At 49.2% G+C, this 22,753-nt stretch overlaps 1 protein-coding gene across 8 annotated transcripts in view; it reads left to right on the top strand.

Annotated features, from left to right (window-relative positions):
• The window catches only part of GSE1 (Gse1 coiled-coil protein), a 257,775-nt gene that overhangs the window by 221,692 nt on the left and 13,330 nt on the right, over window positions 1-22,753 (top strand). For all 8 annotated transcript variants that reach the window (XM_087940751.1, XM_087940750.1, XM_087940755.1 and 5 more), the window contains 6 exons: window positions 5,060-5,259; window positions 15,519-15,706; window positions 16,498-16,695; window positions 17,849-18,040; window positions 18,128-18,414; window positions 19,420-19,747. In XM_087940751.1, coding sequence (XP_087796877.1) covers window positions 5,060-5,259; window positions 15,519-15,706; window positions 16,498-16,695; window positions 17,849-18,040; window positions 18,128-18,414; window positions 19,420-19,747 — 1,393 coding nt within the window. The remainder of the gene's footprint in view (window positions 1-5,059; window positions 5,260-15,518; window positions 15,707-16,497; window positions 16,696-17,848; window positions 18,041-18,127; window positions 18,415-19,419; window positions 19,748-22,753) is intronic.

Raw genomic sequence — 22,753 nt, 5'->3', positions numbered from 1 at the left:
GTCAACTTCCATGATGGGAAGGAAGGTTCTACATAGTTAGCCTTCCTTTATTGTCTTTGCACCTGTACAATGAAATCAAACACCACCTTCAGTGCACTTCGTGGCCATGAAAATAAACACAAACACACATCCTTCACACGCCACACCTTGAACCAAAAACCCGCAACACTGCACCAACGCTGCACTATACAGTAGAATTCAGTAGAGTTACTGCTCTGGGATAGAAGCTGTTTTTCAGCCTGTTTGTCCTACAGTCCATCCAAAAACAGGGCTGGAGCACTGGCATCTCACGGACCACGTTTCAGAAGGCCACTCTGAACAATTACGAGGCCACCCAGTTCGACGCTCTTGGCTCAGGGCTGGCAGAAAAGAGTCTGGAGGTACAAGATGGCTGCCTCCTCCTCCTCCTCCTCCTCCTCCTTTTTTGCCTCACGGGCCCAGGCCGGAGATCCATATATGGATTGACTTCTCCTGGAAGCGTGAGGAGCACCTCTGGGATCTGGAAAGGCGCTCCTTCTTCGAAGGAGGGGCATCGGGGGGGGGGGCGAATGTGATCCGCCACGTTTGCAGATGGCAAGCTTCGGCAAGTTGAGATCCACGCTGGGTCTTGTTCACTCTCCCCGCCCTGCTCCCTGCCCCCCACCCCGCCTGCCTGTGTGACTTCCGAGGGTCTCAGCTGTTAATTACCTTTGCCTGTCAGCCTTGCCTGCTAATCTGCTATCAGTGAATGGAAAGCAGGAGGTCAAATAACAAAGGTGACGGTGCCACACAGTGCCTCTTGTCATCTCCAAGACCAGATTAGTTTCACTGAATAACTCCTGGATGAATACCGCCAGTTAATTATAACGATCACAAACCTTCCCTTTCCCAAGCCACACAGTGAGAATTAAGGCTTCTGAAGTAAGACTTTAGCTTCATTAATTGCCGGCTCCTTTGTGATGGTATTGATTGATAAGGCTCTTGCGCGGTTGAGTAATGGCTTCCCAGCTCAAAGGGGATTAAGGCTGCTAATTGTTGTCGGCCTCGCGCTGACAAGATAGACTTCGGTGGGTGTCAAATCCATATCTGTGGCTTCCTTTGTCAAGAGCCGGCAGCGTGGTTGCTCTCCAGAAGGAAGGTAGGGTGCCAGAGCCAGGGAACAATTAATACAGCATGGGAGGCGCCATGGGTAGAAAGTTGAGGGGACTTCCTTCGTTGGCCTTTCGGTTGGAGTTCTCCTCTCAAAATTGTCCATATTTGGTCCTCTCTTGATCCACAGAGGCTGTGGATCGAAGGCTGAGGAACCTCTTAAGAACTGCCAGTGGATTCCCCACCTCCACGGTGTTGGAGCAAAGAAGAGTAAAATCTAACCCACTCACTTCTGGATCTCCAGCAAGGTGTTTTGGGGTCTCCTTGTGACTTCAGGTTAAACACGAGAATCGAAGGGGTGTCCAACCTTGGCCATTTTAAGACTTGTGGATTTCATCTCCCAGAATTCCCCACTTGAAGTCCACAAGTCTTAAAGTTGTTTGGGTGGCTGGGGATTTCTGGGAGTTGAAGTCCACAAGTCTTAAAATGGTCAAGGTTGGACTCCTCATTTAGGGTTTCACGCTCTTGACGGACTTTCATAGAGAACTATTCTAGGTTACGCTGGCTGTTGTTATTTCACAGTGAGTAAATTCTTGCAGATAGTTTTCAAGCTGGCTCAGACCCTTCGTTTTTGTTCCTTACATTCCCGTTGCCAGCTGGCCAGGTTGTTGTGAACAGGCTGCCATTTCTTTTTCAACTATACCAGTAGTAGGAAGAACCACTTTCTCCAAATCTAGACTTACTCCAAACCTGAATCAAAAGAAAGAAGGGACACAGCCCGCCTTCTCCTGAAAGCTGAGTTCTGTGACTCCCTCAACTGGGTTAAGAAAGTGTGTCATGCAAAAGATATAACCCAGATAATACAGGGAAGGGAGGAGGGTAGTTTTCATCCAAACAGCCTGGGGTTGTTTTGTGCTAACTCCTGTCCCCTCTTCAGCTGTGTTGAGTGAACATGAATGAGTGTGAAGAGAGGAGTGAGCTGTTTTCCTGCCATTGGCAGTTCTCTGTTTCGAGCAAGGACCGAACTTGGCCACTTTTAAGGTTTGTGGACTTTATACCTCCTGCTGACTGGGGATTTCTGGGAGTTGAAGTCCACAAGTCTTAATATCACCAGGTTTGGAGACTCCTGATTCAGAGAATTCACTCTCTCAATTCCAAATGTCTCACATCTGTATAAGGAAATAAAAATCTGGGTTCTGTCAAGTCTTTTTGTCCCACAGATGCTTTGGTTTTGTTTTTTTCCTTGAAGACATTTCGCTTCTCATCCAAGAAGCTTAATATTCCAAGAAGCTTCTCATCCAAGAAGTTTAATATTCCTTGCAGTCCTCTGGTTGCTAGCACTCTTCCTGAGAGCTGTTGAGGCCACTTGGAGGTTGATCTGTGCCCTCAGGGTCAAATGGGCGTGGAGCCTTTGTAGAACTGCTAAAAGGACTGCTTTGTAAACAGGAGATCGGTGGTGTCATATCCCTCCCGCTCCTCTTGGGAGAGGGATGCTTAATCTTAATGTAGATGGCCTCTTTGACCCCCCCCCACCTTTCACACCAGCGGTCCTCTCTGTCCGGAATGTGGACTTTGCTGTCTTCAAGAAAGTGAGCTTTGTCTTTCAAATGCGGATGGCCTGCTGAATCTCGTCTTTGTGGGTTTGTTCTCCTAAGTTGTGCCATGAGTTTTGAGAGCTTTGGGATAACCATGACCTGGACAACTGAGAATCTCCATAGACATAAATCATTTGGGGGGTGGAGCTTTTTCTTTCTCTCTCATTCTCTCTCTTTTTCTCTCTCTTATTCTCTCTCTCTCTCATTCTCTCTCTCCTCTCTTATTCTTCCTCTCTTTCTCTCTCTTATTTTTCTCTCTCTTTCTCTCTCTTCTCTTATTCTCTCTTTCTCTTCTTTTTTTTTCTCATCCTTTCTCTCTTATTCTCTCTCCTCTCTCTCTTCTCTCTCTCTCTCTTATTCTCTCTCTCTCTTATTCTCTTTCTCTTCTCTCTCTCTTTCTCTTATTCTCTCTGTTTTATTCTCTCTCTCTCTCTCTCTTATTTTCTCTCTCTCTTATTCTCTTTCTCTTCTCTCTCTCTTTCTCTTATTCTCTCTGTTTTATTCTCTCTCTCTCTCTCTCTTATTTTCTCTCTCTCTTATTCTCTTTCTCTCCTATCTCCCCTACTCTATCACTCTCTCTCTCTTTCTCCATCCATCCATCTCCAGATATGTTTTCTGGAAAGCAAGAGGATATGACCGTCTTTCCGACAGGTTCCCTCATTGACCGGGTCATCTCTGAGCATCTGCCATGATCTTCCCCCTAGTGCTTTGTTTCTTGAAGATCCAGCCAGTGTTTTGCAAATTAGAACTTGGCATGTCCTGGAAATGTCCAGGGACGTTGGAGTTGAGTACAAAGGCATTCATTCTCAAGAACGTACATATGTGGGATGATGAAAGAACCGGTTCTGTGACTCATTGTCATTCCTTGCTTTGTAAGAGAATTATCTTTTGTTAACTCTCGGTTCTTTACTTCAGTGCCTCATATCTGCACACACACACACACATAGAATTCCTTGAAATATATTGTCTGCTTTACAGTGGGCTTGTCCTGAAGTACCCACTGTAATACCGCAGGAGGGTCCTCACTGGCATCCGGTTAGTATTTCTGCAACAACCATCTTCTTCGCCATACACGTCCTTCTCTGCTGTAACCCCAAGATGGATGTACTTTAGATCCATCTACTGTTTTCTGCAAATCGTGGTTAAGTCTTGCTGAAAGCTTTTTTAAAAAAGAGGATTTATTCTGTTTATCCAAAATCTCATCTCTTTCAGCATAGTTACAGAGAGGAGGAGATACAACTCTAGACTGAGATGTTCTACTGGGGTGCTAAGAGAGAGGTCTATGTCTCACTTGTATCTTCTGCTGTGGGCTTCGGGAAGCATTTCCACTCTGTTTCCACCTGGCCATCTTTTCTTTCCTGGGTGGAAGCTGTTTTCTTTGGCCAAATCAGGGGTGGTATGCTACTGGTTCGGCCTGGTTGGCACGTGCGTGCGTGCATGCAAAATGTGTGCATGCACGCAAAGCGTGTCCACCCAGCCACACTCACAGAACTGGTGGTAAAAGTTTTTGATCCCACCACTAGGCCAAATGTTAAGGAATCTAAGCGGAAGGTCTGTTAAGTTTGGGCAGCAACCTGGATTCACGCTGGAAGGAGAGTTTTGGAGCTCCAGGGCATCTGTTGGCACCTTCTTTAAGGAGCTGCTGGCAGAAGCTGTTTGAGTCCTCCTGGAACATCACTTCTGCTCAGAATCCAGAGCACAGCAGGGGCCGAATGACCTTGGAGCAGGAAGGAGTGACGTGAAATCAAGAACAGAACAGAATACAGTGGAGCCTCGAGTCACGACCGGAATCTGCTCCTGCACTCTGGTCGCAACCCGACTTGGTCATGTCTGGAAGCACGACTGACTGCACATGCATGCAGTCCCGCCAAAAATGGCACCGTGGGGGAAATCGGCGCAGAAAGGAAATCTTTCCGGGCGCTGATTTTGTTCACCACCCAATTTTTGAATCGTGACCCAATTAAAAAATCGGGGTGGATTTTTTGTTCATCACCTGATTTGGTTGCAAACACAACCCGAGGTTCCACTGTAGTTGGAAGGGACCTAGGAGGTCCTCTAGTCTAACCCCCTGCTTAGGCAGGAAACCCTACACCATTTCAGACAAATGGCTATCCAATCCCTTCTTCTAAACTTCCAGTGTTGGGGCATTCACAACTTCTGGAGGCAAGTTGTTCCACTGGTTAATTGTTCCAACTGTCCACCAATAGCTTTTGATGCATCGGAACCCGTGTTTGGAAGAGGTTCTTGTGGGTCAAATCTTGAGGAAGTTGAATAGTGGGAGAACTTGCCAGAGTTCCATTTCGGATCCTGCTCCTGGGCCACCGAGTGTTGAGTATTGACGGTGATCTGCTTCAGGTCTTCCTACCTACTGATGCTTTTCTTTCTCCTGATTGTAGGATCTTCAATCAGCAGTGAATCTTCCCCAGTTTCCTCGCCAGCCACCAACCACAGCTCCCCTGCAAGCACACCCAAGCGAGGGCCCATGGGGCCCCTCATCGTTCCTCCAGGGGGCCACAGCGTGCCGAACACACCTCCTGTGGTAACCATTGCACCCACCAAAACTGTGAACGGCATCTGGAGAAGTGAAGGGCGTCACGTAAGGCTCCCATATCTAAAAAGGCTTCTCTTGGGATTGGAGGGTTGGCTTTGTCTGGTCTTTGGGAGTGGGGGGGCGAATATGTGGGGAAGAAAGGGGGATGAAAGACCCACAGGGCTGGGAAGCCGTAAGCTAGATTTGCGCAAAAGAAAATCCTGCCAAAATATAATGTATCCCTCGGTCTAGCAAATACTTTTCCGTTTTTCTCTACTACTGTGTGAATTATAATCCTTTCCCCTGTATTGACCCTGGCAGAACAACTGAACGCCTAGAGCTGGTTTTACCAAGGAACGTGAGCATATCAGAGAAACCTTTACATGCAACTGAAGTGACGGACAGACAGAGAATATTAAAATGTGCACTCAAGAGGGGCTTGGAAAGCTTTGGGGGTCACTGCCTGAGGCCCTTTGCTCTACATCAAACATCTGGAGGGCCTCTGGTGGCCTGCTCTTGTTCTAGAGGGAGGCCTCTCCAATCTATTTTGTTTTGTTTGTCACACCTGTACAAGATAACAAGTATAGGTATGAACATAAACACAAACAAAGGAAGCAGATACAGATACATGGAGACAGTAAGATAGGGACAGTAGGCACGCTGGTGCCCTTACACACACACACACACACCCTCTCTAAACATCTGTCTAAACATCTCATACGATCACTGAATATGCCAAAAAAAAAAACAATCCAGGGTCACCCCCATGTTGACTGTTATTGTCCAGCATCTTCTTGAGAACTTCCAGGAAGGAAAGCCAATACTGTCTATGCAACAGTCAATTATCACTTCTCTAGGTAACCGTTTCCTAATCTCACATCCTGTGAGAGATAGGCCGTCTAATATTTCCCCTAACATTCAACCCATCGGGCACCATCCCATCAGTTAATTAATCTTATTCGGACCTTTCAGATAACCGAGAGCAAGTCATTCTTCTTCTTCTTCTTCTTCTTCTTCTTCTTCTTTTCTTCTTCTTCTTCTTCTTCTTCTTCTTCTTCTTCTTCTTCTTCTTCTTCTTCTTCTTCTTCTTCTTCTTCTTCTTCTTCTTCTTCTTCTTCTTCTTCTTCTTCTTCTTCTTCTTCTTCTTCTTCTTCTTCTTCTTCTTCTTCTTCTCTCTTCTCCTTCTTCTCTCCTTCTCCTTCTCCTTCTCCTTCTCCTTCTCTCCTTTCCTTCTCCTTCTCCTTCTCCTTCTCCTTCTCTTCTTTCTCCTTCTCCTTCTCCTTCTTCTTCCCCCTTCCCCTTCAGCATTTCCTCCTGGGGCTTCGAGGCCCACAGAAGGAAGGAAGTAGGGTCGAAAGTCTTCTGGAACGAGGCTGATTTCATTGCTCTTTCCCTCCCGGGTTTCCATCTGTCTCGGCTCACGCTCTTTCTCCAGCCGCAGCTATTGAAGTGCGGGAGCGGAGGCGAATGATGCTGTGGGCTGAACTCAGAACAAAGGCTTCCCGTTTCTCCTTTCTATCCGCAAAGCTTTATTGATTGTCTAGGAGAGCCAAGCCAGCCCATTGAACACCTGGTAGAGCGTGGCTCAACCCAATGCCCTCTTAATGCGTTGGGTTAACTGCGCTGGGCTAACTAGAGAGGCTGAGCGTTGGGTAGCGACACATCTGGAGGGACACCAGATTGCAGAAGCCTAATTTAAGGCAACAAAGCACATCGTGTATTTATGGCAGAGGTTCCCAGCTGGGAGAACACAACACCAACCTAGCCCGTGTTTTGGATTAAGCAACAAGTAGAACATAATAGCTTCTCTCATCTGTGCCGAGAGAGAGAGAGAGAGAGAGACACACACGCCCCGTCCTCTGAGGCTCCTTCCCAGATCGGCCCAGACTGTCTGGCGATATTGGCTGCTTGCAGTTTTGTTTCCTTCCCTCTTACTCTCTTGCAGACAGCGGCAGAGAGCTGAAGCATCCACTAATTAAGAATCATTGTTGGTGGTTATCCTTCCCTTGTATTTTACCCGGTTCCCCAGCGGGATCACAGCTCTTGGAAATACTAATTAAACCACAAAGAGAAAACGGGAAGGGAGGGGAAGCGAGAGCCGTCTCCCCAGCGCTTGTGAGAGAGCCGCACAGATGATGCCCCAGCAGAGAAACAAACAGGCACAAAATACGCACTTGCGCGCGCGCACACACACACAGAGAGAGAGAGAGAGAAAGAGAGAGAGCTTTGATCTTGAAATGAAAAGGTAGGCCTGGTTTGGAAAAAAAAAGACGAGGGGAACGGTGGATGAATGAAACGCAGTATCCTGAATGGGATGAATATTCACATATTCCAAGGGCCTTTTTCCGCTGCAGCAGGATATCGGGACAGATTCTCTCCTGTCACTTTAGGGTTGTTGACCCCACCCCCCCAAAGACCCCTTGATCATCCAGGGCTCCGGTTGGCCTTGCCAGGCATGTCCGTCTGTTGCAACCCTCCTCTCCTTGGGCTTTTTCGGAGCCTTTGAAACCCGAATCCATCTTTCCAGCCCTCCGTGTCTCTGGAGGCAGCAGTGAGGCAACGTTCTCGTCTGGCCACCATGGCTCCCAGGGTTTTGGCGAGGCTGAGCCTCCCTCCTCCCTCCTGCTTGGCCCTTTCTTCTTCCTCCCTCCCCCGCTGCCGCCAAAACCCATCGCTTCAGACGGAAGCCCTCCGCTGCCCCTGGAACGGGGCCCGTCACCCTCGAGAGGAGGAGATAATTTATCTGCTCCAACAATTGGAAGCTAACGAAGCCCTAATGCCACCAGGGAGCGCTCTGCAGAGGAGGAGGAGGGAGGGAGAGAGCACGCGGGAGCTGACTCAACGGATGAGCCCAGCCATCCATCCTCGTAGAGAGCTTTGATGGAGGCCCTTTCATGCTTTCTCAGCTGAGGGAGAAAAGGGCAGCGCCTGGTCAGAGGAGAAGTGGGAGGGGGCCGGGAAAGGCTCCGGAAAGGCTCAACAAATCCCTGGCCGGTGCCCATCCATTAGAGGCGAGACGTTTGCGAGAGATCAAACAGCCTTTGAATGGCTGTGCGGAATGAAGAATGGTCTATTTTAAAGCTAATAGGGCATGTCTCGTGGCCTCGCTGGCAGAGATTGCACAGGGAGAATGACGGATGGTCCTCCTTGTCCTGGCCCCACCCTGCTCCTCGCCATCTTCTCGCCCGGCGGAGGCTCATCTCAAGCAGCAGCGGCAGAGACGGGAGCTGATCTTGCGCCATCTCTCCTCGCCCAGCACCAGCCCGGGTCCTTCTCCAAGGGGCTTCTTGGCCTCCTGGAGCCTTAATGCCTCTTCTTCCCGTAGGACGGCTGGTCTTCTTTGCTAGTAATTTTCCAGGATCCCCACAAGATGTTTCTCTCTACTGGAAGAAAAGGGGTACTGGGGAAAAAGCTCAGAATTTTGCTCATGGAAAGATTATCCCGGTTGCATAAAACAAGGGAGGAAACAAACCCACAAAGTTGGAAGGAATCCTAGAAGCCATCTAGTCTGGTCACCTACACACCTACGGGTCCCGTAGTGCCTCTCTGGAAGATGAGATCCATGGGTGTTTGAAGACTGACAGGAAAGGAGAAGCCATCATTTCAAGAAGTAGCCTGTGTCGTTGACTTGTATCTCATATCATTGGCAAGTACCTCCTGGCATCTAACCCGAATCTGTAGAATCAGCTGCTTCTGATATAACCTGCTCCCTGTACTGTCTTTCAGGTTATTTGATCATTTCTCTCCCCTCAAGTCTTCTCCTCCATGTGCCCAGATCCTTAAAATGTTCCTCACGGTTGCCAGACCCTTCATAATCTTGGTAGCACTTCTGCAAATCTTCTCCACTTTGCCGTTGTCCTTCTGAGGCTATGTTGCCCAGAACTGGACACCTACCAGGACACATGGTGGATGAGTCCCACGATCTGGACACCGTATCCTTGTTAAGACAGTATTTGTCTTTTAGCGGCTGCATCACACTGCCTGCTCGGGTTTAACCTGAGGTCACAAGGTGACCCAAATCCTTTCTCCCAAGCTCTGTTGTCAAGCCAACCCTTCCATCTTATTCTTGGATCTTTCTTTTTTTTTTTTTCTATCCAGACACACAAGTCAACATTAACCAGAGGGGAAAGTCCATCCTTTTCGTCTCTGTCCATTGCTCCTGCTCGTCTCGATCTTTTGGAGTTGCCTTCCTTCCTTTTACAGTATTATTCATCCCTCCCGGCTTTGTGTCTTCTGCAGATTTGACAAATGTCCCCTCAAGTCCCTCGTCATGTCATTGATAAGAATGGTGACCGGCAGAAGACCCTTTGGGCCCACCGCTTGATCCTGTCTTCCAAGCCAACGTGGACCCATTAATGAGCTCCAGTCATTCCACCGTCCTTCAGTCCATCTCGTAGGGAGTGTCCCTTAGGCCATTTTTAATCATTATAGCGATGAACATCTGTTGAAAGGCAGTTGAAGGCTTTGCTAAGGCCCAGGCATGCTTATATCTACAACTGGGCAACGTTGCTCCATTGAAGAAGAAGTAGGTTGGTTGGTTGGTTGGTTGGCACTGTTTTCTTGCCAGGAGTTTAGCTTGGGTTTTGCTAATAAGAGGTCCCTCCCTTTGGAAATGGCCTCTTGTAGAATCAGGTTCACTGTCCATCCTCCTCCTGACACGGTTGGCCGCTGCTAATTTCTGCCCTGAATTTGGTGGGGTTTCTTCTGTGCCGCCAATGAAATGCTTGACTGACCTGTTTATTTTATGACCACCATCAAAAAGCTTGTGGATTGGTACTTGCTGTGCTGTAGCAGTCTCCTCGGGCATCGGTGTCTTCCTGGAATGATTAATGGTCCCTGGGAACAAAGCTGCTAGTAAATCTTCAAGGCAAGAGAAAACACAGTCCGTCCCCCCTGCTCCCTTCTCCCCCGAGCCTTCCTCATCACAGCCCGGCCTGGCAGAAGAGGGTCGTGCGCCAGGCGGTGTGGCCCATACTTGCCTCTTCCAACGAGGGGATGCTGTGCGCAGAATACAGAGTCACAGAGTCACAGAGTTGGAAGGGACCTTGGAGGTCTTCTAGTCCAACCCCCGCTCAGGCAGAAAAACTCATACCATTTCAGACACATGGCGGCCCAGTCTCTTTTTGAAGACCTCCAGTCTTGGAGCATTCACGATTTCTGGAGGCAAGTTGTTCCGCTAGTTAATTGTTCTCACTATCAGGATATTTAATTAGCAGTTCTAAGTTGCTTCTCTCCTTGATTAGTTTCCTCTCTTTGCTTCTTCGTCCTGCCTTCAAGTTCTTTGGAGAATAGGTCGACTCCCTCTTCTTTTTTTGGCAGCCCCTCAGATGTTGGGAGACCAGACTTAATCCGATTTCTGCAACCCCTCTTGGTATGTTTCAGCCTCCAGTCCCTTAATCACCTTTCTTGCTCTTCTCTGCACTCTCGACCTCTTTTCCGTATCACGGTGACCAAAACTGGGTGCAGGATCTTCCTAAGGTGCGATGTGCGATCTTCCTAAGGCATCGTAAAGTGGTATTAACAGGTTCTAGCCCCCTGTTAACGCTGCCTTGGCTTTTTTGGCAGCTGCAGCACATGGCTGGCTCCCACTGAAGTGATTGCACAGACCAACCCAAGCCCTTTACAAGCTAGACGAGATCCTTCTGTTTGGGTCTCTGCAATTGCAGATGGCTTTCTCCTCTGATCTGTTCTCCTCCCAGCTGGAGAATGTGCAGTGCGCTCCCATTTTCCTGGGCGTCCGTTCTCCAGCACGCTTGGAGGCCTTTCCCCCTTTTTACTGCAGCCGTCTCCTGCCCCCTCGGCCCCGATGCCTGGTCCATCTAGCCTCCCGGAGAAGGCCGGGATTTGTCTGTTGCCTGGCTGTGGGAAAGGACCGGGTGTGTGGCGCCCCAGGCGGGCTTTGCGCTCTGAGAAGCAACAGCTGTTCCTGCTCATTAAAAATTCCAATCCGGGCCCCATGTCTATGAATTAATTATGGCCAATGGATCTTCGGAGGAGATTTGCAAGTCTTGGGGAGTTCACAGCGGCTTGCAGGATGTTTGTTGTATTCATATTTAATAAATACACTTGGAACGATCTCCCGTGGTACCTGGCTGGCTGCGAGTGAATCCCAGCTAGGTCATATTTTCTAAGGTGACACCCAAACAGGGAATTCATGTTTGGAAGAGCATTTTTTTAATGTAGAATAGAAGCCTTTCTTCCAGGTTATGAAATCGTTGGAAAAGGACATTATAAAGAAGAGGGGATCGAGCTATTTTCCAAAGCCCCTGAGGGCAGGACAAGAAGAAGCAACGGATGGAAACCAAACAAGGCGAGAAGCAACCTAGAACTAAGGAGAAATTTCCTGATAGTTAGAACAATTCATCAGTGGAACCACTTGCCTCCAGAAGTTGTAAACGCTCCAACACTGGAAGTTTTTAAGAAGAGATTGGACAACCATTTGTCTGAAACGGTGTAGGGTTTCCTGCCTAAGCAGGGGGTTGGACTAGAAGACCTCCAAGGTCCCTTCCCACTCTGTTACTCTGTTAAAGTCGGTGTGGTTCTTTTTTCTTCTGGAGAGAGAAGCATGTTTTTTTTTTGGGTTGTGTCTCAGTGCCATCAGTAGCTTGAACCAAACAGAACATTTCTGTGATCCAATCCCTCAAAACAACAGTTCCCTGCCTGGAGCTGCCCCATCTGCTTCCATTCCAGCTGAGTTGCTTTCCAAATTCAGACTAGAACAACATCTGCCCCCTTCCCTCTCTGAAGACTGCCAAAGTAGACATTAGCTCCTATTCAGGGAATACCAACTGCTGAACCCTGAATATTGGCAAGCAAGGAATTAGCTGAGAATCCGTAACAAAATCCCCCTTCCAAAGCTGTTTAAATATATCAGCATTCGGCGTGTAGAACAGGGTAGGCGGAATCTGAGAGGGAAGAAGGAGAACGGATGTCGTGAATTCTACAGATTTCAGATTTGATCTCTGCACAATTGGTGGATGGGTGCTAAACCGTCTCAGACCGCACGTATGTTCTGTGTAGCACCTCTTATAGGAAGATTTGGCCCTGGGCCAGGCCAAGGTCATCATCTCCACTTGTCGTCTTCTAGACTTGCCCATCCTGTCTCGAAGAATTTTGCCAGTGCCTCCCTGTGAGATTATTGTGGCTTATTGCTCATACAAGCGTGAACTGTGTTGACAAAGAAGCATTTAGGACCTGTCTGCCATTAGCTAAACAGACCCAGAAGAGGATGGAGAGACAACATCAAAGGGCATATTACAGCAACACCAATTAACAATGGTAGAGACCACCAGAAGAGCAAGAGCCAGAATTTTGTATCTCCCTAAACACAGAAAGTGGTAAAAGAGGAGGAGGAAGAATAGAAGGAAGGAAGAAGAGGGGGAGGGAAGGAAGGATGGAGGAGAGGAAGAAGAGGAGGAGGAAAGGAAGGAAGGAAGAAGAGGAAGGATGGAGGAGAGGAGGAAGAGGAGGAGGAAAGGAAGGAAGGAAGAAGAGGAAGGAAGGAAGAGAAAGGAAGGACGGAGGAGAGGAGGAAGAGAATGAGGAAGGGAAGGAAGGAAGAAGAAGGATGGAGAAGAGGAGGAAGAAGAGGGAAAAAAGGAAGAGGAAGGAAGGAAGAAAGGAAGAGGAGGGAAGGATGGAGCAGAGGAGGAAGAGATGGAGGAAAGGAAGGAAGGAAGAGGAAGGAAGGAAGAATGGAGGAGAAGAGGAGAGGAGGGAAGAAAGGAAGAGGAAGGGAGGAGAGGAGGTCCTTTCAGCTGCTCAGAGCAGTCCCTTTTTGGAGTGAAATACTTGCGTAACCATCGAAACAAAACGTCCTTTTCTGTCTGCGAGACGCCACTTACAAGTGCAAAAGTACCTTTTCCCGAGCTTTCTTGTGGGAAATAAAAAATAAAAAACAGCCCTGCCCGGTGTACTCATTGTTCCTCAAGCACACACATTCTGCAATTGGAATAAATTATGCAAATATACATTCTTTAATCTGCACTATATATCCTGCTTTCAGGATTGAAGTCTCCGTATAATTACTCTGCCAACCGCAGTCTTGAAGAGGGCACGGACGATTCGGAACCCGGAGGACGAATAATCAGAAATAATGGGAGGCTGGAAAGGCGTTTCCAAGGGACGATTTTGTCAGATATTTTCACCTCTTTTTCTCTCTCCCTGTAGCAGGGAGAACATGGAAGGAGTAACTTTACAAAGTGATCAGTTCCAAAGAAGATTCAAATGGGCAGGGGAGATGATGGAGGCAAACATCTGGATCGCAATACTTGGTGGAGGTGGCAACCATTAGGATAGAGTGATCCTCTTGAGGAGGGCAGAGGGCGTCTTGCGAGGTCCCTGTGAGGCAAAGCACAAATGGACTTGGTCAACTTGTGGACCTGACAGGGTCCCCCGGTTAGTTTCTCGACCTTCTCCTTCAAAAGAGGCCTCCCCAGGGGAATGGCCTCTCAGAGGGAAGCCCATAAAACAAGGACAGTCGATCGTACAGCCCATTCGGTCGTTCCTATCCATTTTCTTCAGGGTTTGGGTTTGAAGGTAGAGCTGACCAACCACCAACCAGTCCCTTCGTTCCTAAGCCTGAGGAGGCCTCCACCCCATTAGCTATTTCCAGCCATTGAGTAACAGAACAACAGAGTTGGAAGGGACCTTATAGGTCATCTAGTCCAACCCCCTGCCCAAGCAGGAGACCCTACACCATTTCTGACAGATGGGAGTCCAGTCTCTTCTTGAAAGCCTCCAGTGATGAAGCTCCCACAACTTCTGAAGGCAACTTCTGTTCCACCGGTTGATCATCCTCACTGTCTGGAAATTTCTCCTTATTTGTAGGTTCAATCTCTCCTTGTTCAGTTTCCATCCATTGTTTGCCCTTCAGGTGCCTTGGAGAATAGCTTGACCCCCTTCCTCCTCTCTGGGGCAGCCCCTCAAATATTGGAAGGCTGCTCTCCTGTCTCCCCCGGTCCTTCTCTTCCCTAGACGAGCCAATGCCCAGTTCTTGCAACCGTTCTCCGTACGTTTTAGCCTCATCCTCTTCTCCGCGCTCGTTTTTTTTTCTCCCCTCGCTGAACATTTTGCTCAGTCTTGGGAACCAACCCAGGGACGCCTAAACCCAACCCAGAGTTTCCTGTGCCAAAGAGAAGATGCTCAGGCAAAAAGAGGAGGCTTGCCAAGGGTCTCGGTTCATCCTTTTGAAATGCAGATGTGCGCACGGGGCTGAGTCGTGTCTCCGTTTAATCTCCCTCCGTTCTTCCTGCTGTTGCATAAAAGTCAGCAAGAGGGTCTGGGTGTGAACATGACTAAACATTTGCCCCAAAGAAGCATCGCTAGCTTTGGCTGGGCGGGGAGGGTGGCAGCATTCTTGCATCCCCTCTCCCCTCTCTTGTCACACGCAGGTGATTGCCCAGAGAACATCTGCCTGGGATTAAGCTGGGGAAGGCTGTTGGGTGCAGAGAGAGCACTATCTATGGCTCAAACCAGATGGTGCCGCTCTCCCCTTCCCGCTTTCATCGCGCCGTGGTGTCGCCAGAAGAGCCGTAATGGCAGAAGACAAGCAGATGTTTCTGCAGCTGAGGCCTGGGCTGCCCACTTCAGGGAACGACTGGTCACAGATCATTCTCTACCCCGGCGGTGGTGGTGCCAGCTTCCTCCCTGCCGTTACGGCTTTTGTGCACGCTCCGGCGCGAGCTGGATTCGCAGCCAGGGTCCAGGAGCAGCTGCCTGCTCAACTGACGATGCTAGGCTGGCTCACCAGAACAGCTTAGCCGCAGGCCTTGTTTTTTTTTTCCCATTCCCATGGAGAATTGCGGCTGAACGAAATAAAGGACAGCCCCCTCTTGCTGTTTGTCAGGCAACTCTGCCCTCCGGGTAGGCCTCAAAGCGTGTTGAGCCAAACGCTGCAGGGAAATTCCGGTCACCGAAGGGCTAAAAGGCAGAGAAGATGGCTCTGCATAAAGTTACTTTTAAGGTTGTCCTTCTTGCCAGCTATCTTTGGGCAAATTGCTGTCTGATTATCGGTGTATATCATGCCTTTTCTTTTATGTATCTTTTATTTTACGTACAGTGAGAGCATTTGCACGAGGACGGATTCCTTGTGTGTCCAATCACACTTGGCCAATAAAGCATCCTAATTCTTTTGAAGTTTGTTTGTTTAAATCAGGGGTCTCCAAACTTGGCCCCTTTGAGACTTGTGGACTTCAACTCCCAGAATTCCCATGCATGGCTGGCTGGGGAATTCTGGGAATTGAAGTCCACATCTCTTAAAGTTGCATTCCTATCTCCCTTGGGTGTCCTCTGGATGGGGATGATTGGGCTTGTGTTCCTTTCAGCAGGAAGCTGGCTCCCGGAGTGGCGGTGGAGGCAGCAACGGGAGCCGGGACCGCCTGATCGCAGAGGCTCCGTTGCCCCAGGAGAAAGGCAGCGGCCCAACGGTCCCTTCGCACTTGCTGGGGACGCCTTATTCCTTTGCAATCCCACCCAACTCCATCGTCCAGGATTCCCGTTTCCCGCCTCTCAAGTAAGTGAGGCCAAGGAATGTTGGGGCGATTCCCTACCCTTCCCCCCCTGGGCTCTTGATGGGAGCTTGGACAGTGCTCCCGAGTCAGGCATGTTCCTTTCCTAAGGGGGATCATGCTTCCCATTGGCCCGTTCTCTTTGTGGCTCTCGCCGCATCGTTGGGACACGGAACAATGGATGCCCAGAAGTGGGGCCCCCAGTTCATGAGGGAATTGAGCTTGGAAATGTTATTGCAGACTTTTGGAATTCACCTTCCTTCCTTCCTTCCTTCCTTCCTTCCTTCCTTCCTTCCTTCCTTCCTTCCTCCTTCCCTCCCTTTTTCCTTCTTTCCTTCCTTCTTTTTCCTTCCTTCCTTCCTTCCTTCCCTCTCTCTCTCTCCTTCCCTCCTTTTCCTTCCTCCCTTCCTCTCTCTTTCTTTTTCTTCCTCCCCATTCCCTCCCTTTGGCCTTCCCTCCCTCCTTTTTCCTTCCTTCCTTCTTTTCCTTCCTCCCTTCCTTCCTCTTTCCCTCTCTTTTCCTTCCTCTCTTTTCCTTCCTCCCTCCCTCCTTTTCCTTCCTCTCTCTTTTTCTCCCTCCCTCCCTTTCTCCCTTTGGTCCTGCCTCCCTCCCTTTTCCCTTCCTTCCTTCTTTTTCTTCCCTCCTTCTTCCCTTTCTCCTTCCCTCCCTCCCTCTTTTCCTTCCTTCCTCCCTCTCTTCCTCTTTCTTTTTCTTCCTCCCTCCCTCCCTTTGGTCCTTCCTTCCTCCCTCCCTCCCTTCCTTCCTCCCTCCCTCCCTCCCTCCCTTTTCCTTCCAGTCTCCAGCGTCCTGTCCACCATGTGGTGCCTCCCAGTGCCGTCACCGAGGACTACCTGCGGAGTTTCCGGCCCTACCACACAGCCGAGGAGCTCCGCATGTCCTCCTTGCCTCCCCTCACCTTGGACCCTGCCACTGCTGCTGCGTATTACCACCCCAGCTATTTGGCTCACCACCCTTTCCCTCATCCGGCTTTCAGGTAAGAGGAAAGTTGTGCCAGAAGGAGGCTCTACTGATCAGGTTGGGCAGCCGCAGTTGGCTGAGTAGTCAGTCCTCCAGGCGTGTCCTTTAGAACCACCACTAATGAACCCTCTTGGCCCATAGAGTGGAAGGTTCTCCGAGGACTTTCCCACAGTGAAATAAAACCCAGCAGGTTGTCCCTTAAAAGAGCAGCAGGGTGTCAGATGATGGGCTATTAATTTGTCCTTTGAACAAGTTCCTGTTGAGCAGACTCAGCTGCTGTCCAGCTTCACCCCAGCTAGCAAGACATGCTGTGTCCATGGAGATCTGAAGGATCTTGGAAACAAATGCCTTGAAGAGAAAGCGGAGCATTTGCCTCCAGCTTTTCTCCATGTGAATGAGTCCGTCGCGTATCGGAGTCTGTGGACTTGGCCTGAGGACATGTGAGAAGGCAGGTGGATGCCACAGCCTTCCTTGAGGTCATCTGAGAAGGTCCCCAAGGGAACCCCATCTAGTGAGCTTGGCTCAATGGCGATTCAAGGACTGCATCTTCTGAGTAGGGTGGCTGGAATGTCCTTTTTGGAGTCACCCATCCCATATCCGCCCGGTCAGATTTTGAGTAACAGATAATAAAGGTTTCAATCCAGGCCAATTCCTGGAACCGGAGCTTTGGACTTCTCAGACTCATGTTGGAGCCCATCCTCGTTCTCTTAGTTTAGGGAACGTCTCTAACACATTATGCTAGAGAGAAGTTCCCCGAGGATGAGATCCAGCACGAGTCCAAAAACTTGGAAGAGTAAATCTCTGGTCGTGGTGACCGACCCAGATTGGATCCCGTAATCCTGAGACACGTAGAGAAAGGTTTTATTTTTCTACGCCTCTTAAGAATATTACATCCAGTGCCCTTCTATTTGGTCAGAGTGGTTCTATCCATTTGACGCCGCTGTTTTATTATTATTTATCATTGTGGTAGCTCTCTTGACTGCTTTTGTGGTCAGGGAACAATTCAAGTATCTTCCCTATAAATGAGGAATGAGGGAGGTAAGAAAGCTGTTGTGATCATTTTTGCCCAGTCTTGCCAAACCAAAGCTTAGCTAGAAGCACAATGTGATTAAATTTTATAGGATGCTGGTGAATCAAAACAGTCTAACGACTCTGGTTTCCCCCCCCAGAATGGATGATTCCTACTGCCTTTCGGCTCTTCGCTCTCCTTTCTACCCAATTCCAACTCCTGGTTCTCTCCCACACCTCCACCCATCGGCCATGCACCTCCACTTATCAGGAATGAGGTACCCCGCCGAGTTGTCCCATTCCTCTCTTTCTGCACTTCAGTCGGAACGCCTCTCCAGCCTGACCGCGGAAAGGTAGGGAATGTCGGAGCACCTCGGCGATTGGCGGGCAAAAGTCCCGTCCAGGTTTCTGCAAGCGTTGTTCTTCTCTTGACTTCGCAGGCTGCAGTTGGACGAAGAGCTACGGCAACGGGAGCGAGAGAAGGAGCGGGAACGGGAAGCCGATCGGGAGCGGGAAAGGGAGCGGGAAAAGGAGCTGGAACGGGAGCGAGAGCGGGAACGGGAGCGGGAGCTGGAAAGGCAGCGCGAGAGAGCCCGGGAAAAGGAGCAGAGCATCATCAAAGCCATGGAAGGCCCCTTCCTGTCTGTCTCCGAGTTGCAAGGGCCGAGGACCCATCCAGCCGAAGAACGTGTCAAACCATCGGAACAGCTAACGCCAAACCGAGCAGGTGACCTTCAGCTGCTTTCTGCCAGACAGTCGGAAACCCCCAGTCTGTTTCCAGGGAAACAGGCAGCAGAAACAGACTTCAAACCCGAGTCTCAGATGGGATGAATTCATGGGATGGGTTTGAAGTGTCGTTTCTCCCCTCTTCTTGGGTTGCTTGCATTGCATGCAGTTTCTGTGCATGGTGGAGGCTTCTTTGGCCCAAGGGCATTCTGTGCATCCACGGATTAGCCAGTCAGGGGTGGTTGCCCCTGTAGAATTCGAAATGCTCACCTCTGCCGATGATGACAACCATTTCCTAACAAGTCTTTCCTAACACGAAGCTGAGACATCGTAGGAGTGGCCATGTCACAACCTTCTCACTTCTTCTCTGTTCTGCTTACGTTGAACAGAATTATGAAACCCACCTACAACGTGTGTGTGTGTGTGTGTGTGTGTGTGTGAGAGAGAGAGAGAGAGAGAGAGACTGAGACTTGTGGAGCTGCTACGATTGGTCTTTGGGCCCCAGACATGCTTTCCTTCCTTAACCTAGATGATTGTATGTATTTATTTATTTGTTTGTTTGTCAAACATGTATAAGATAACAAGTATAGCTATGAACATAAACACAGGAGGTAAGTACAGATAAACAGGGACAGTAAGATGGGGCGGTAGGCACGTTGGTGCGCTTATGCCGGCCCCCTTTAAGGACCTCTTAGGAATGGGGTGAGGTCCACGAGAGACAGTTTGAGGTTGAAGCTGTGAGGGGTTGAGGCTATAACCATGGAGTTGGGTAGAGCATTCAAGGCGTTGACCGCTTTTTGGATTTGTCCCAGAACGGTGTCAACAGTGGCAGACAAAGGGAATTTATCCCAGTTGCCTTCCCGCAGTGTTCAAACTGGGCAGACGCTCATTGTCTAGACAGCGGCCTTCCAGTCTTAACAAATTGCAGGGTTCCTTTTGCCAGTTAGCAGTGGCATATATTTATATAAATATATTTATACATATATATATATTTGTTTCCCTGCAGAAAAACCAAAGGACTCTTCTGCTGCCCAGACCCCCAAAGTGGTCCAGCCTCCGTTGCACCAGCCATCTGCCTCGCAGCACCCGGTGCCTAGCTTGATTTCCAGCCACACTATATTCCCCCCGCCTGGAGGCAGCACAGCCGCCGCGCTCCTCATCCAACGCACCAACGAGGAGGAAAAATGGCTGGCACGCCAACGGCGGCTACGGCAAGAGAAGGAAGATCGCCAGTCCCAGGTGTCCGAGTTTCGGCAGCAGGTCCTGGAACAGCATTTGGACATCGGACGCCCAGCCGGACAGATGGAAGTGGAGCATCGGCCAGAGAACTCCAGGTAGTGGCTGGTGGCCTTGGCCTTGTTGTGGGAGGGGAGGGTGGCTGAGTGGCCCCCTTTGCCTGCTTTCTGGGGGTGAGGGGAAAGTAGCCACCTGCCATCAATGACACGGCACTTCCCAAGAATCAACAGAGCCAAAGTTTTCCTCCCGCTTCCTAGATTTCAGCAGCCACCGTGTAATGTCATCTGACAGCTGCTTGGATCCTGGACAGAAGGGGTGAGGTGGCCTCCATGCCATCCACAGTGAACCAGGTGTCTCTGAGACCGTTGTCGCTAATTCGAGCTGTCTTTGGCAGATGGAGGGTCTTCTCAATCTGATAGGTTACAGCCGTGGTTGGCACGGCTGCATGCTGGCCTCGGAACAGCAGGCCCTGGTGGGGGTTGAGTGGTCCAGGCTTGATATTTAGATCTAAATTATGATCTGCTTGGCCAAGAGCTGGCTGCTTGCTCTTCAGGAGGACATCAGTGTCTTCTGAGCCACCAGGATGAGGTTTTTTTTTTTTTTTGATGCCGAGTTGGAGATCAGGTGCCAACCCAGCATCTGTGGAGTGGATCCAGCCAGCCCTTCTGTTTCTGAGCCGATTCCAAGCAGCCGCTAAGCATGGAAGAGCAGCTTGGGAGTAAACCTTCTGCTTAAGATCTGCTCTTCAACCAGAACTGACTTGGCTCAGTCTTCTGATGGCGCCTCTTGTTGGTTTTGGGGTATCTGGGGATTAGAGAAGCTAATCGGGATAAGTAGGAGTGGATTTGCTGGTGCGCCTGGCAGGGTCACGTTCTTGTTCCGTCATCCTCTTGCACCGGAGCTGGCTCACCTGCGTGACAGGTGTCAAGAGAAGGCTTGACAGCTTGGGCACTTTCAGAAGGACACAATTCAGCATCCCCCAAGCCTCTTTGGCTGGAAAGGGGTGCAGCAAACGCTTCGTTTGCCACATGTTGTTCAGCAATCGTTGCAAATCCGTTTCTGCCTGGCTTCCTTCTCACGGGTAGATAACTGCCTTGATTCTCCATCTTGATATTTTTATGAGCTCATTTTGGGGGACCTGTATCTATTGGGGCTTCTCAGTCATCCAGGTCAGGGTTGTCCCAACGGTGCTTTTTCCAAAAAGGCAACTGGAATTTCTTACTTTTTTTTTTGGTCCTCAAAAACTGGAACAACTGAAGAAGCTTCTTGGAGGAGAAGCGAAACGTTTTCAAGGACAAATACAAGACGGGGAAAAAAAGGTCCAGTTGCCTTTTGGAAAACACCTTTGCGACGTTTGTTCTGGGGACACGGTTCAGGTGAATCTGCCAATGCTCTCTCCAGGTTTTCTCCCTTTTGTTTTCTTTATGAAAAAAAAACAGCTTTTTATTCTGCTCGTCTGGCGATTTCTTTTGTGGCGCTCCTGAGCGTGCTGTTTTGTTGGGCCCCGGGAAGGCTGGCATTTCTTCTGCTTCCCCTCCCTCATAAATTTTGTCTCCTGCAAGCTCTTTGCAAAGAGACACTCCGTCTGCCCAGCAGTTGTGTAATGTATCATGCTGGGAAGCAGCCATTGCTGTTTCGGTACATAGCACCCTGTCGCTCTCGAAGGAAGGAAGGAGTTCCGTGTGCGACACCAGCAAAGGCCGTGTTTATCGGGTATCGGCTGTTGCCCTTTTGCTCCCTGTTTAAGGATTACACGGTTGTCATTCTCTGTGACACTTGAATGCAACTTTGAGGGGGAGGCATGTTTTCATGTTGGGCTCTGTGAGCCCGAATGGTGATAAGACAGGTGAAATTTTCCGCCTTCCAGGTATGAGAATCTGGAGATCGGAATAGAAAGATTGGAAGACACGTTGGACAGTGGTGGGATTCAAATGGTTGTACCACCAGTTCAGTGGGCATGGCTCGGTGGGCGTGCTTTGCCTAACGCCGGCGCGCAGCTTTCCCCACACCAACTGAGACCTACAGCACCAATCAGCTGAGAGGATGAAGAAGAGGAAGGCACGGGGGCAGGTGGCAGGACTGATCCTGCGATTTTCATTTATCCTCTCAGCTGATTGCAGAGGATTTTTTTTCCTCTTTTCAGCTGATCGTTGGCTTTTTTTTTTTTTTACCACCAGGTTGCATGAACCGGTCCAAACCAGTAGCATACCATGACCGGTGTTGGAGATTGTCTAATTTAGGGTTTCTCGACCTTAGACATACTGGCTGGGGAATTCTGGGGGGTGGAAGTCCAGGCAAATTAAAACTGCTGTGGTAGAGAAACACTGCTTAAAAACATATTCACTTAGAGTACGTAGAAAAATCCTCTTCCCCAAATATCACGATTCACAAATAAAGGAACTGTATTCATTTACATTTGAAGCTTAGACCAGGGGTGTTCAATCATTCTGGCTGGGGAATTCTGGGAATTGAAGTCCACAGGCCTTAAAGTTGCCAAAAATTGGAGGTCTGTAGAGATTCTCCGCAATCCAGGTTGTCCCAAAGGTGCTTTTTTTCAGGAGGCAACTGGACATTCTTGTTTTTCTTTGGAAGGCATTTTGCTTCTCACCCAAGAAGCTTCCTCAGCTCCAACAGGATCCTTCCCCATTCCCCACCAATCCTGTCAGAGCTGAAGAAGCTTCTTGGATGAGAAGGGAAACATCTTCAAAAGAAAAAAACAAACAAGAAAGTCCAGTTATCTCCTTTGGGATTGCCAAGGTTGGGTATCTCTGACTCCAGCTGTTTAAGTCACGGAGAGGTCATTCCTGTTTAGGGAAGAGCACTCTAAACAATGGTGCTTTGTCTGACAGGCAAATCCTTCCTCTTTCTGTGGTTTGATTTATGGAGGGATGCTTTTCAGGAGAGACAGTGACCACTCTAATGGACTCTAAAAGTAGTTTCCCTTTTGGTTAACCAATCTCAGTTGGCTACTTAAAAGCTTCTTGCCACACATTTAATATAAATTACTCAAACCGTAGTTTGCAAATTATTGAGCATCTGCTTCGGGCCTCAAACGAATGAACAATATGGTTTCTATGCTGGCAAAATGCATCCTTTCCAGGTTT

The sequence above is a fragment of the Pseudonaja textilis genome, chromosome 11 (assembly GCF_049901715.1).
Source record: "Pseudonaja textilis isolate UNSWEBS1 chromosome 11, rPseTex1.2, whole genome shotgun sequence".
NCBI lineage: Eukaryota > Metazoa > Chordata > Lepidosauria > Squamata > Elapidae > Pseudonaja > Pseudonaja textilis.
This window is presented reverse-complemented; position numbering and strand designations above follow the sequence as displayed.